The sequence below is a fragment of the Desmodus rotundus genome, chromosome 3, assembly GCF_022682495.2.
Source record: "Desmodus rotundus isolate HL8 chromosome 3, HLdesRot8A.1, whole genome shotgun sequence".
Taxonomy (NCBI): Eukaryota; Metazoa; Chordata; class Mammalia; order Chiroptera; family Phyllostomidae; genus Desmodus; species Desmodus rotundus.
The window spans coordinates 56,084,116-56,099,753 of record NC_071389.1 but is presented as its reverse complement, the minus strand read 5'-3'; the positions used below and the strand labels follow the sequence as shown (position 1 = coordinate 56,099,753).

The 15,638-nt window shown below is 39.5% G+C and overlaps 1 protein-coding gene across 7 annotated transcripts in view; it reads right to left on the bottom strand.

Annotated features, from left to right (window-relative positions):
* Nucleotides 1-15,438, bottom strand: part of PTGFR (prostaglandin F receptor) — a 34,962-nt gene extending 19,524 nt beyond the window's left edge. Inside the window, exons 1-3 of one of the 7 annotated variants that reach the window (XM_045199590.3) lie at nucleotides 14,798-15,430; nucleotides 13,932-13,985; nucleotides 12,536-13,410 (exon numbers count right to left, since the gene is read on the bottom strand). In XM_045199590.3, the coding sequence (XP_045055525.2) occupies nucleotides 12,536-13,333 (798 nt within the window). In that variant the 5' untranslated portion in view covers nucleotides 13,334-13,410; nucleotides 13,932-13,985; nucleotides 14,798-15,430. Of the gene's footprint in view, nucleotides 1-8,835; nucleotides 8,905-12,535; nucleotides 13,411-13,496; nucleotides 13,587-13,931; nucleotides 13,986-14,016; nucleotides 14,160-14,797 lie in introns of those variants that run through there. The other 6 variants (XM_045199595.3, XM_045199593.3, XM_045199594.3 and 3 more) reach the window with 6 other exon arrangements.
* Nucleotides 15,439-15,638: the final 200 nt, after the last annotated feature.

The following is a 15,638-nucleotide window of genomic DNA, read 5'->3' as shown; positions in this document are numbered from 1 at the left end:
TTTAGACTTTCCGTGGAGAAGAGAATCACTACATTCTATTAGAGCTTTAAAACCACCACTTGCTATCTAAGTTTATAAAAACTGTAGAATTGTTTAAATATATTTGGTATATCACGTAGTTGGGTTTTTTTTTTTTCAGAAATACTACATGAGAGAAGTATTGACCTTGTCCGTCACACGATGTCATTAGAGCAGCATGTAAAGATAGAACTGTATTGGAAACTAATTTCCCGTTCGCTGCCGTAAACACAGGAAAACTGATGGAGATATCTGTTGCTATTTTCATGTTGCAATTTGGAAAAAGCTTTTACATTAGGAAATAAGGAGGAAGAAGGCAATCACACAGTTTCTTTCTATACACAGTTCTCGTCCAGTTCCCCCCACCCACCCAAAAAGTGCATTTCTGATTGAAGCAGATCAAAGGAAATGCTAAGTTGGAGGAATGTTCTCAGAATGTTCCTTTCTAGTCTTGAACAATTTCAAACTAACACTTTGAGCAGAACTGGGTAAGAGACAGGGCACTTACGGCTGCTGAGGTCCACTGTTGTCTGCAGTAGAATTTTCCTGGGCCTAAGCAGAACTGACCCTGCTCTTCGATTCACTGACTCCCTTCTGATGTAACTTCATACTTCTCAAACTAGCAGAACTAAAGCAGCGGCCAGGATACAGGCAGCAGAATATAAGAAGAAATTTACTCCCCACATTGCATTTTTTTTCACTACCAGAATTCTGGAGCCTAACCAAGAGGTATTGGGGGCATAACAGAGGGGCAAGGGTGGGGAAGGTCTACTTGTTCTGTTTGAATATTATGATGATGCTGTATTGCATTAATAAGAATGTCATGAGAAGTTTCTTAGATGATACCAATAAGAGTAAATGCTCAAGAAAATCCAAATTACTCAAAAGGTCTATTGCCATTATTTCAATAGTAATACTTACCTTCAGTATGAGATGAAGAAGAATTCAAGGCAAAATGTTGCAAAGTGGAGATTTATAAAGTGGAGTATTTATAAAGGGAGTTATCCATAACAAAGATAGAACAGACATGAATTTTTAATCCCTAATGACACTAAATTAAAGTCTAAATCATCAAAATCCATTGAAAAACATTAGAAATACATATATAAACTAACAAAACACAAGTGTAACGGAATTTTAAGTTCTCATACACATTATTTGACAGAATAGTTTAAAAAGTAAAGAAATGGACCCTATAAAAATATCTTGATTTAATAGCTATGTGTTGAACTTTGTAACTAATAAAAAAGAGAGAATTTAGGTTCTTTTCAAAAGCCCATAAAATATTTACAAAATCTGATAAGAAGTCAACTAATTTGAAAACAGTAAGATTTATAAGTTGGTATAAGAAATTATTAAACTATTAAACTAGACAACCCTCTGTAAAGGCTCATTAAAAAAAAATACAAACGCTACAAATGTTAGTAGAGAGTAGGAAACAGGGAATGACTGCTTAATGGGTATGCGATTTTCTTTTGGGAGATAAAGATATTCTGGACAAGACAGCAGTGATGGGCGCACCGCATTGTGAATGTACTAAAGGTCACTGAATTATACCCTTTAAAATGGTCAAAATAGTAAAATTTTTGTTAGGTGAATTTTGCCACAATAAAAAATAAATGTGTCCAGATCAGTACTTTCTTATATACTGTTATGAAAAAACTACAAAATTATTATTCAAAACATGACTTTTATAACAGCGCAGCATGATAATGATAATGAAAGGGAGCAATCTAGACTGCAATTGATAAATTGAACACAAGTCTCAATAAATTGTGAAAAAGATGGTAATTGCACATAAAGTTAAAGATAACTCAGAGATAACTCAGGGGAATGTAACAAAGGATCCAGAAAGACCCAAACACATTGAATAATTTCAGGGATAGTAAAGGCAGAAATTTAAAACAGTTGCAGAAAGATCATTCAGTAAATGAGTTGGGGACAACCAGTTAACCATTCAAAAGAAAGTTCATATTATTAACTTGGAAGCTAAACTATAAATGTATTAAAACATAAATTAAAAAAATGAAAAGGCAAAAGTTCTATAAGAGAGATAAATATTGATACTATCTTAGCCTGGGGAAAGTATTTCTTAGCAATGAACAGAAAGCAGTAACCACAAAAGAAATTATTGTTTAATTTACTACTTTTATAAATTAAAATACTAAATTAAGAGGCTATACATGAGCCTGGAAAAACTATTCCTTTTATATTAATTTTTACATATTAACATCATCTGTTCTTTGTTAGCCAAAGAGTTCTTCAAAGTCATTTGCAAATTCCCCGCACATGCACAGAAGAAAAAAAGATAATATCCAATAATATAAGCAAAAAAAGTTTAAGTACTCTATTAACCAAAGAAATTAAACTAATATATTTTCCCTTACTGTAGGAGGAAAAGGAGGCACCCAGAATGCTAACACTGGTTATCTGTCGCAAGTATGATCTGAAAGGTTTTTCTATTTTAATTTATAGTTTATTTTATTTTTACAATAAAATTTTACAGTTGAAGAAAACGCTGTATTTTTTAAAGTAGCTTGAGGAAATATAACACACAAAATTTAATACTCCTCTATAAAGAGAGTATGTCCGTGGAAATAAAGGGAGGTCTTTTCTTTCTAATGGAGTTCCTCTCTCCACCCTTCTACCCATAACGGCCAGCTTTCTGCACCCTGGTCCCTGCCTCTCTCCCTCTCCTGCGTTCTCTTTCTCTGTCATTTATGTGGTCTTTATTTTCCTTGTTTTCTGGTCTTCTGTCATGAACATAAATGTAAGAAGCAAACTAAGGGAACATCCAATCAAAGTAATAATAAAAGCTGCTGCTGCTGCAGCTACAGCAATGTTATTGTTTAATACTCGTCAATGTGCCTTTGGGCCCGGAGGTCCCGCCACTTTTACCGCAGCAGTCAGTCCCCTGTCTTGTGCCCACACAAGGCCAGAAACACACCGTTATATTGTTCCATATTAAAAGTGGAAAGAAAGAAAAAGAATGATATGCATAAGAGTTAAAGGTTGGAGAAAAGAGTTCAAAGATCATGGATTAAATAAAGGAGCTAGAAAGTATTATTCTCAGAATTTGCCTCAGGATTATTTTACCAGGTCAGGTGTCTGTCTCTGTGATTTACTCTCCACCTGGAGAGACACCCAGCCTTTTGTCCAGCAAAAGCCTGCTGAGAGAATAAATCAATGAGCCAGATAACAAGTAAATTAAAGCATAAATGACTTTTAAAATTTTTTATTCATTTATATTATTAGTGTTCACAGCAATCTGTTTTTCCTTATTTTCAGTTTTCTCTAACACTTTCTTAACCTAAATTCTTTGAAAGAGTTGGTGATTTTTGTAATGTTCTATTTCACCATTTATTTCTTTTCCAAACTGAAGTCAGGTTACTTATCAAAAGGCTGTATAAAATACTAATTTGAATTATTAACTTTTTATTATCTGATTTAATGAAACATGTTTTATTACTCATGTTTTTATTAGAAAATGTTTCCAGCTTTTAATATTAATTTATTATAACCTGCTGTATTTTAATCTTGTTCAAGCCCGGCCCAAATTCTAAAGAGTTTCTTATTTATAGTTTTTTTTTTTACCTCTAGGAATTGTATACATTATCTCTTTTCTCCCTGGTTTTTACAACTTACATTATTTAACTTAGGATCACATTCATTTCCAGTAATTTTTCCTTATAAATGATACACTATAAAAATTTTCCCTTTTATAAGTAATCAAAAATAATCTCATTCCTATACATCTAACAACAGAATACTTGCTATTCTAACAGGAAATATAATTGAATATCTTCATATTTCAATTTCCGACCTGGCCTCTCTTTTCACTGTCTGTAAGTACTATTGCTTAAAGCCGTAGGTACTGTGAACAGTTAAATCCCAGAGCACCGGCTGGCACAGGGTCGGTGCTCAACAAATATTTGTCAAATAAATCAACACACTGTGCACCACCAAATAGGAAGCGACAGTTCCCTACTATAGCACCCATTATTCATTTAATAAGCGATTTAAAAGTGCTTTTGAACATCTTGTTGACAGACAAGATGGCTGACAGACAGCATTAACTTTTACTATCAATAGCAACAATAATGATAACAGTATAATAACTGAAACATATGGTAGGTAGTTTCTATGTCAGGCACTATTCCACTTACATATATTAATTCATTTAGTGCTCACAACAACCTAAGGAGACTATTACTATGCCTCCTTCACAGATGAGGACATTGAGGCACAGAGTGGTTAGAGTCACACAGCCAGCAAGTGGAAGAAACAGGACTTGAACCCAGACTCTTAACTAGTACATTATATTGCCTCTCCAAGAGCCAATATCTTAACTCTTGTCTTAAAAGACAGGATATGTCTTTTACTCAACTAAATGAGATGCTCTCTAAGGAAAGAACTTTATCTTTTAATCCCTAAAATATTACTCCAAGACTACTGCCTTATACATAACAGTCTCAATAATTTTTTGCTCATTTTAACTTGATTCTAGTAATTTATAAATTAACACCTTATAAATTACTATAACTATAAATTATTAGAATATTTAAATTTGAACAGCAGGTAAAAGATTAGCAGACACCTCCACGTCTGGTGAGATAGTGAAGTAACTTCAAGTGGAAATGTCCCAGAAAGTTTTCTGGAGCTATGAGCTCCCTCTGCTCCTTTCCACTGCAACCAAACCTTCATGAGAGGAGAAACTAGAACACATCCAAACTAAACACAGGCGATGATTTCTAAGTGAGATGGTGGGTGACAACAGTATCAAAAGACTTTTGGGGGTATTTTAGTTGTATTGAATATTTACCATGTGCCAGTGGCTGTGTTTATGGGATTATAGGAAGGTCAAATCATTTTTTTGGTTAGTAAGTAATGTTATTATTATAGTAAGTTCACAAATGTGCAAAATTGGCTTAGAGTGGCTACAGCTCACATCTAAGAGGGGGTGGGGCTGGGGCCCTGTCCTTTGTAGGTACTTGAGTAACCACAGCTTCCTAAGGAAAGGCTGAATTTGAGACTGCGCACAAAAAGCTAAAAGAAATCCCTCTACATAATCTGACTGTCTAGGTCTCCTTTACTGTCGCATGATAGCCACACTCCATTGTGGCATCCCAATCTGGATTGTATTTGGGAATTCAAGAACTTAGGAGGAATGAGGAGGAAAACACCATCCTCTCTGTATAAAGCCGTGATTATATCCATTCCTCTGTGGCACCACCCTTACACCCAGGAGAGAGGACAGACAGAATGACACATTTACACAAGCTTTGAAAGATAATATTTGCATTTCTCCTATTAGATAAAGTCCTTTCTAAATACAGATAAATGGCATTGATATACCAGGTAAAATTTGGTACGGTTATAAATGCCTTCCAAAGCAAATATAAATGGAATGCATTTTATATACCTGCTGTAAGGATAAGACTAAGCAAATACAGTTAAGACTGATAATGCAGAGAGATTTTAGTCAAATCAATATCTTGAATTGTTCTTCAAATGTTTTGGAGCTTAATAAAAAAACCCAAAATACATTTAGTTAGATTTTTATATCCATGAGGGTATAAATTTAATCTACATGTTTCTGATTTGTTTACACTGGAATCATTCACGTAGTGTTTTGTAAGTGCTGTCTCAATATCTACAATATCTTTGGGCATTTTTATAAATCTTTCTCCTTAAAAACAGGAAGTGATGCTTTGCCAAGAGTTAATGAACTTAAAACACCAAAGTATCCTAGACCTCCATGCATATCACAAGCCACAGACTTTTGTATAAATTCTTAACCTTTTATTGGCCTTTCCTGGGCCACTTTTACGCCATACACTTCCATGAAGGGGGATAATATACACAGCTCAATATATTTATCAAGCCACACTGTAAACCTGGGTGTAATAAAGTAGTCTATACTTTACATATGAACAAATGGACTTCTGGAAGATTGTCCTAAGTCAGACTCTGAGGGAAACAGACTTTGAGGCAGAGTTCTCACGTAGAAAGTTTTCTGGGGACTGGGAGGCAGTAAGGGGACAGGGTTTGGCAGAGGAAGCAAAACTGCAATGGAGGTGCAAGGAAGGCCTCAGCAAGCTCTGAAGCATGGGGAACCCTTCCGAAATGTCCCAGATGAGGCAAGGGGGTAAGCTCTCTGCATCTCCATATCCACCTGTCACTACACACAGCGTGACCAAAGACAGGGGTGCACAGCATGGGTAAGGCAGCTCCCCTTGGGAGAGGGTAACTTCTCCAAGAGCAAGACCCACCCAAAAGGCTATGCGGTTGGGGCACCACAGTGTCCACTAAATAGGGCTGTTGGAGTTGTCTGCGAATTAATCCTCTGTGAATATAAAACTTACCCAATCATTTAGTCTGATAAGCAATCAAAAATGAGCCATATATTTTCTCAAGCAGCTGGTAGAGACTCGAGGTAAGCAAACCCATTGTATAGAAAAATGTCAACACTTACTATAGAGATTTTATTTATGGTGATGAATGACCAATATCTGTAGTTCTTTACTCAAAGTTTTCTCCTTTTGTTTCCTGACAGGATCCCCTCGAAGATAAAACACCAGTAAAAATAAATGCACTGGGGGACGGGGGGTGTGCATGTACAGAGAAAGGCAGTGCTAAAGATAATGGAGCAAAAAATAACTTTGAATAAGTAATATCACCTAATTTAATACTTCCCATTCAATACTTGGTTCCTAGTTTATTCATTCAACAAACATTGGTTTATGGCCTACCATTTGTAGAAACTAAAACACAAACCAGTAATACAGAACCTAACCACCAAGGACCAATACTAACTGAGGATATTCACATGTAAACAAATAATTGCACTATCATCATAAGAGAATGATGTGATTGTAGTTTATCCATGAAATCCCTCTGAGTACTAACAAAATTACTAAATTCTGGCACCAAATTCATACGGTAGAACGTTCAGGATTCTCCAGGACTCCACTTTCAAGGAAACTCTGAACACAGCTGTACCTCTCAGATGTCTCCACTGCAAATTCCAATTAGAAGAAGGAGACGTATGCTTGGGGCTGACCAACCGAGTCCTGACCTCATCAGTAGAGTGGTTCCCAAGTGGCAAAGCATACTGTCACTGAGTGAGACCTCCTTTACAGGAGATCCATTTAGCAAATTGTTATTGACCCAAAAATGTGCCATTCGTTTCCTAATCAAGGAACTGGGACACACCAGTAAACAAGGTCCCTTTTTTCAAGGAGCTTCCACGATGGAGGCAGAAGCCAAAAAACACTAGAGAAACACAGAAATCCTGTGGTACTGGTTACTGCTAATATATCCTGAGAGAAATAAAGCAGAGGAAGGAAAGAGAGGAGAGAAAGCACACTTATAAAGATAGCCCAGATAGAGGAGGTGATGTTTAAGAGAGGAGTAAGGGAGAGAACACCAAGGCCCAGGAACAAGAATGTGCTTCCAAATATCCTAGAACCAGTCCTCTGCCAGCGTGTGTCATCGACTTCATGCCACTTACTCCATGCTCACGCAAACACGAAAGCAGCCCGAATTCTCATGCTGTAAACTGCATTACTACAGCTCTAAAATATACGTTTTCTGCTTGATATTAATGTTGAGTCATAAGTGTCTCAGCGTTTAAGAATTTTGTAGACTAGAACCCAGGTGTCATCACCAGTCCTTTATCCCAGACAGCATTTGCTGCTTCCACATCCCAAACACGGGAGCACATCCTACTTCACAAAGGAAACCGGCTAACACAATACATGGCAATGTTACCTCTGCAATCAGCAGCGATCCGGGACTAAAACAAGAAGACCTACTTTCCGAGACCTGACATAACACTTTAAAAGAGTCTATTTTGCTTTTCATTTTAGAATGAAACCCATTAGAAGCCCTTTCTTTCACTTAGATCTAATGGTGGATTGGTCAACTAACTTTCTTAACTTGGTAAACAATTTACACACGCACACATTATGATGTACATGTTTACGCGTTTCCCACACTTCCTTTTTACTTAAATGTGTACACCCACTCACCACCTTTTTTGGTGCAGTGGCAAATGCACATGATATTACACAGGTTTCCATGGCATAGTCATAAATATGAACATGAGGGCCCACCCTGCAAAGAAAACAGTCTTCACTCATAGCCAGGACCTGCGATGACACTGCTTTGCTCCATCATTTGCCATTAGCCGATATCTTCAGTAATTCAGTCAATTAACCACCCAAGTCTTTGGTTTCCATCTGACAAACATCTTGGTGACCAAATGTTTAACTACAAGGACTGGAAATACTAGCATAAGAGTAGCAACCTTACAAAAATCAAATTCAAACTCTGCATATGCAGGAGAACACATTTCTTAGGTGACCTCACCTACGTAAGAAACCATTTTGTTCTTCATATACTTTATTATTCTTTTTCCAGTTCAAAATGATCTTCTATCCCCAAGGAGAAGGTAAAAAGATCACTGAAGTTTAATAGTGTCAGAAGTCTACAGGTGCTAACTTAGGGAACAGATGAAAAATTACCATTTGGTTTCAGCATTGACTTAATTAACTCTTAACCAGCAAAACTCCGAATCCACATTCTGGTCAATCATTTGCAATCTCTTGACATCCGTGCTGCCTGTGTTACAGTCAAGCAGTCAACAAGTATTTATTGCTCTGCCAAACTGATGCACTAACCATGGCAATGGTAACGAGTTCTGTTGAGGGTTATATATTCTAGAAATAAAACTTCTAAAAGCATCGTTATCTGTATAAAGACAGAAACAAAGAATATTAAGAAAATGTCACCTGATAGCGCTAGTAAATGTCTTTTTCCTCCTCACTCGTGAAATACTGAAAGAATGTCTTCAAGACTCATTTTTTAAGGAAAGTGGTTCACCTAGTAGGCACAGAAAACAATTTTATAATTGTCATTTGACTCTCAAAGATCTTTCTGTCAACTTATTGCTAAAGGGAATTACCAGCTAATAAATGCCTATTGTCCTTTCCTGTATTTTTCAGTTGGAGCTATTGTTAATTTATATGTATTAACCATGTTTAAAATTTTAAAATCCAGACACTGTAAAATTTGAAAAGTCATTAAAAGTTATATTTTAAACTAATGTTATGTTTGTACTACATTTTGAAATCTCAATTCCTGACAACACACACATATTTTTCCCCTTAGGAAAAGTGACGCATTAAATTAAAAAAAGAAAGACACCACACGGGATTTCTAGGGCAATGAAATTATCCTGTATGACAGTGTAATGGTAGAAACATGTCAATAGACATTTATCAAAAACCACACAATGTAAACTAAGAGAAAACCCTAATATGAACTAGACTTTAATCAAGAACAATATATCAGTATTGGCTCATCAATTGTAACAAATGTACAACACCAGTGCAAGACGTTAACAATAAAGATGAGCGAGGGGCAGTGGGAGACAGAAGGGGGTAGATGTGAACTCTGTGCTTTCCACTCACTTTCCTGTAAACCTAAAACTAATCAAGAAAAAGAAAGCCTATTAAAAACAGAGAGAAAGAAAAAATTCAAACATCATGATCATCTCACCTTTGTATTTAAATTCAATCATCAAAATCCATAAAGTATCACCTTTGTCATCAGCTACGAATTTCAATCATTTTAGAAATGACGCTACTACTGACCAGTTTTGGTGCAATAAATCCTGTGAAGCACAAACCCCATCACCTGAATTTCCTCCTTTTAGTCTGTGCACCTGTCTTTTTGTTCCAGTTTCCAACTTGAAAATGACAGTGAACATGGGTCGAAGAGTGTGTGCAGATGTTCATTCAAATTACAAGTCCAACAACTCCTGCTTATCAATCAGGAGAGAGGGCACACGGTGTACGTTACAGCAATGACCAGGAAGCTGTCGCCAGTATAGTACCTCTGTGGGGATCCAGAGGCCTGGTTTCAGAGGTGTTCTTAAAACTAAGAAGCTATTAAAATAGAGGGTGGAGAATAATGCCTCAGTCCTTAACATCTATGCCATTCTTCTTAGGCATTTAAGGAAAAAGGAGAAATGTTCCAACTCAGATATTCATGCTGGGTGTTATTTTAGCGTTCCCAAGCCTGGGTTTTTTACTAGGGCTCCATCTAGAGCAATCTCAGTGGCCTCAACCTAATGCTCAAGGCCCTTGTGTCCAGGCCAGGGAAGGCATACATCCTTCAGCATGAACTTGCCAAGAAGACCCAAGTCTCCACGAGAAACACCAGGAGTGCAAAGAATGCTTGAAATAAAATATCGATCCACCAAGGAATATCTGTGGTGTACCTACTAGGCATCTAATGCAGAAATAATTTTCATACTAAATAGAAGTATTGATACATCGGGGTAATAGGTGTATCAATAATTCATAGATAAATACAATGATGACCTCTGAAAACGTTTCATGAAAATAAAATTGTTTCCACTGGGAAATATGTTCAGAACATAAGTGAAATTGTAATTTCCATGTTAACAGTGAAAGAAATTTAAAAATTTAGGAAAAACATAATTAACTATCCATGGTAAAACTGAAATTTGTTTTAAAGTAAATAAATAAATAAATATCATCTACAGTTAAGGAAAAAAAACCCGAAATTTGCTGTCTTCCGTGGTCTTAACAGTAGTTACCCCATCACTCTGATTTCTCAAAGTCAAAGCCAGAATTAAGCAAAATTTTAAAGGTGACTCAGCACAAATAAAACCAAAACAGCAATGAATACCTCAGTTTTCCAGATTATATCTCTCATGGATTCACAATTTCAAGTATTTCCGTTTTTTTCCATAACTATGACTTTCACTTAAAGAATGTCTTTAAATATTTTAATTACTTCTTTTCTTCCTTTCTTTGTATTCCCTTTCCAACCCCCAAATTAATTTGAAATCTACTCAGACTCACTTTTTATTTTAAAAAGCTACTCTATTTCAAAGTTTAAGGGGGGGGGGGGAAAGCATTTTTCTAAGGAAATTCCCTTTGTCAAGTGGAACAAATTAAACTCTTCCGAATGAACACTGGAGGGATTCCAAGTATTGATAGAACTGTTCTCTGCTACTGAGATTCAAATAACTACACCACAAGCGCAGGCCAGACCCCAGCGTGGGCTCCCCTAAGGCATTCTAAGCTGACAACAAGCAGGCCTCGAAATGTTAACTTGCCACTTACAGACTCACCTTAGCCTCCCTCCCCTTGGTTGGGTTCCTAGGGCCAACTCAGGAACATCATGAAAAAACACTTAAATGACTTAACCATTCAAGGAGCCAAATTCAAATGATGAGGAAATAATGTGAATAGAAATAAAGAAACATTCAGAAAGTCCAAATCCTTCTGTAAAATAAAATTGGCTATCATAGGATCTTTCTGTGGCAGCCGCTCTCACAAACCTCCCTGGGCATCAGGGTTGTTCATTAAACTCCACTGGCAGCAGTTTGCAGACAACGGACCTGTCGGGGGCTTAGGAAAACTGCAAGAGCAGTAAGCACCTTCACACTGCCATCAAGGTACGACCATGACCTTTGTGTTATGTTGACCTTCGTCTCATCCCTTTGCCTCACCTCTACCTGTGCATCACCTGTATCACCGTCACTGGGTACCAGTCTGTTTCCCCACTGGTACAGAAAAATGAATGAAAACAATCTTTGATGCCACCAGTAGCTATTTACAGAAGGATTTGTTTCTCTTTCATGGCATGTTGTCACTCTCTCCATCCTAAAGGAGACTGTTAAAGAGAGTTAAGGTCATACTGATCGATCTTAAGTATTTTTTTCTTCTACCTGGAAAATTACATAAATGACTTACGTTGTTGCCCATTCCTTAACTTTTGCCTTCATTTTGAAATAAAAATATCAAACTGTCAAATATAGATTTTGGCTAAATTATTTTTTTAAAAAGGAATGAATGATAAGGGAGGAATCCCTGGCTCTCCTGCTGATCGTACCTCTCCCTGAACTACTGGCATTGTTCCAGGGTTTGTGAACTCGTGATTTCTTCACCTGATCGATGCTGATAGTTCACCTGAACTATCCAGCTGTCTCCACTCATTGCCTCCCTTGGCAGGTTAAGACCTGGTTATTGTGTGTTTAGAAAACTGGTAGCTAATATGCCTTTTCTATAAAACAGAAGTTTATGTGACTTTCTACTAAGACTTGCAGGGGTCCATTCCAATATTGTATTTTTCACATTTAGGAAACTAACCATATTCAGCATATTAAAACTATGTTACTTCTGTAAAATTACTTCATACTGCACTGCAAGTAGGTAATAATACACTTAGAATTCTTTAGCAAGACATTCCTGTCAACACAGGGCTTATGGGGAAATAACTGTGTATTTCATAAATAGCTTAATTCAAAGCCAGAGCTGAGTGCTGAAATAAGTTGCAAGTAGGTGTAAATCCCAGCACTTACAAGATTGAATCGTGTTACCCATCAAGACTAATAATATTGAAAAAGACAACAAATCTTGTATTGAGCATGGAAATACAGAAGAAAGCAAAACTTGTCAAAACGTTAGGCTCTTACCAGAAACGGACTCCAGCAAATGCAGGAGACACACATGATAGCCAGGAGCTGGATGACCATTTCGAAATGATGAGACCTGCCTTGTCTGTGGTGCTGACTTTTAAATTTCAGTCTTAAGAGTGTAATTCCTGTGATGGCATTGCACAAGAATGAGACACCAAGGGCTAAGAGCCCCAGGAAAGAAAAAAGTAGAAGATAAAACCTATCTTCCCAGTCTTGGACATGTTCTGTTTTGTAGAAACACCAGGTCCTTGATGCTTGAATTTTATAGTCGTGATGCCCAAAGATGGGCAGCAAAGCTATGAAGACAGCAAACAAGCACACAGCACTCAACACCACTTTCACATGCTTGGACGTAATTTTTGTAGAATGAAATATTGGTTTGGTGACTCCAATACATCTCTCGATGGCCATCACACTGCCTAGGAAAAGTGGGCACAGACCAGAAAACACCATGGAGATACCAAAAATACTACAAAGGATGTTAGATTGGTCAAAGCGGATCCAGTCTTTATCAGAAGCATATACAAATACTGCTATAGTTCCGTTGACGAGGTGGCCGAAGAAGTCTGTGATCACCAGGCCACTAGCCAAGAGCAGAAACGATGCCTTGGACTTCTGTCTAAATCTCTGATAGGCTTTCATGAGTATGGCAATGGCAAGGCTGTTCGATAAGATTCCCACCGTCATGAAGATTACTGAAAAAAAGACTGAAAGCCGGTTTTCCGCCTGGCAAGTTGTATTTGAAAGAAGCCCAGCTGCAGGAGACACTGGCTGTTTGGAATTGTTCATGGACATCGTTGTGGGGAAGAAAAAAAAGCCGGCTGCTCAAGTCATCTCCCTCTCAGAATAGCGCAGGCTTGGAGTCCAGGCATCTGTGGCATAAAGACAGGGGGGGTTGAAAGTGTTTGAAAACTGCCTAACTGCTCATCTGACAGTGAAGACAGCAGGGCCCCAGCACCTTGTGGTAGGACTCAGATTTATCCAACCTATCATCAGCAAGGTTGTATCATCCTGAAAGCAGCACACCTCTGCCTCTGGTTCCACATTCCATTTTCAAGGTGAAGAAGCTGCCAAAATTGAGCTCCCTTGATTCAACTCTTCACAGGTTTACAAAATCACTAACAAGATTAGCTTTACACCCAATCATGTTTTTAAAAGTATAAGAGTCTATTTAAATAACTAGATGACCTTTTAAAGTTTCTGCTTTTTTCTCAACTGGGCTTTGTCCCCAAACTGCAGATTATTTCTTAAGTGAACTACCTTTTGTCAGATAGACAAAACCATCTTCTCCAAACCTTGGGAGGGGGCAGCAAGGTCACTCTGGAGCTTTCCTGAGTAAGTTCTAAACCTATTTGATTGAGATCAAATACCAGCACACCACACGCATCATTACCCATGGAAGGCAGAGGGGTGAGTCTCTAGGAAGGATTTCTGGTCCAGCTACCACCTGTGCAGAAAAAGAGGTGAGTTGTGCTTACTGTGAGCACATCTGCCCAGACGGTGTTGATTACGCTGCAGCCTGAGCGTAGCAACATCCAGAACGAAGTATTTACTGTCCCTCTTTCCCTAGTGAGTTGAAGCCTGAGTCACAGATTCTCCAAACCCACGACCACAGCCATCCCCCGCCCCGCCCCCGAGGTAATCCGATTGGCGTTTCCTAGCAGCTTTCCCGGAGGCTGGGAATTCTGGACCCAGCCTTTCCTGCGACCCATCTGGAGGGGTCTGCCCGAACTGCCCCGAGGACGGCCGCCTCCTTCAAATCTTCATCCCGGGCTTTCTCCCGTTACTATCCTGTCGCCCCCATACGTCTGCTTGCAACATCCTTCCCGAACCTCCTAACTTGGTGAAACTTTCTGCAATCGCTCAAATGCCAGGGGGCCGGTTTTCCCAATCCCATCCCAGGAGGGAGCCAAAGGCCTGCGCTGGCCGGGGTGCCGGACTCAAAGTGTGGTGGGCACGGAACCACGGGGCGCTAAGGGGATCTCTTTCTTGCCCATTTCTCTACTCTGAGACCTTGTCTACCTGGCCCCCAAGCCGCAGCTGAGAATCCGCACGGATCAGCCCGAGTACCCTCTCCCTACGGGTCTCCCCAGCTAGGGGCACCTGGTCCAAACTTGTTGCCACGCGCAAGCTAGGGTGCTCTCCAAGGGGGCAGTCTGCAGTTGGCGCCCGGCGCCCGGGGCTGGGTGGCTAAACTTCAGTTGCGTTGAGCGTCAGGAGGCCAACGCTCGGGAATCCAGGGGTTGGAGGAGTGGTTACCTTGGCATCCAGGGCCGCCGGCTGGTCTCACCGCGGAGCAGAAGAGCGCGCCCCTCCTCCCTCCGCTCCGCCACCGCGGAAGGCTCCCCTGCGTGCAGCGCCGCGCTCCCTCTCAGGCTCCCGGCTCCTTCTCCCGCCCGGTCTCGCCGCGCGTCAAGCCTCCTGCTCTTCCCGAGCGTAACCTGCCGATCGCACCCGCCTCTTCGGATCTCTCAGCACCTAGCGGCGCTCTCAGTGTGGGCGGGATGGAGGACAAGGGTGACCTCCGCCCCTTCCTCTCCTCTCTCCTCTCCGCCCCTTTTCCGTGAGCCGGGAGCCCGACTGGGAGAGAGGAGGGCTTTGCGCTCGGATGCTGTGGCCCCTAGCAGCATCGGGTTGCCTTCTTCTCAGCCCGATCACTTGGGGAAAAGTTTTGTTTTAAACTCATTTTCAAGCTAAAGGCGCCATGTCTAAGGCTGCAAAGTAGGAATCTGGAGATCTGAGGAAAGTCTACAGACAGCTGTGACAGCGTGTTGGACTGTCAGCCTGTAGCTTGCGGACTGAACTCATCCCAAACCCAGCTCGAAAATAAAGAAACCAGGTAGAAAGACGGAGATGATGTATTTGAGGACGGGCTTTGTGACCGATAGCCTCAGGCAGTTAAAAACAGGGATTCGAGCCACGTATTGTGAGTGGAAACAGTTACTGCTTACGACTCACTGTCACTTAGAGGACTGGACTATGCTGCAAGATTTCCAAGTAATGTGAGAAGAGAAGAGGATGTGAAATATTATTGAAGGATGCCTGCAGATAAGGGATTAGTTACATTTTAATGATTTAAGAATTTCTAGTGATATTTTTA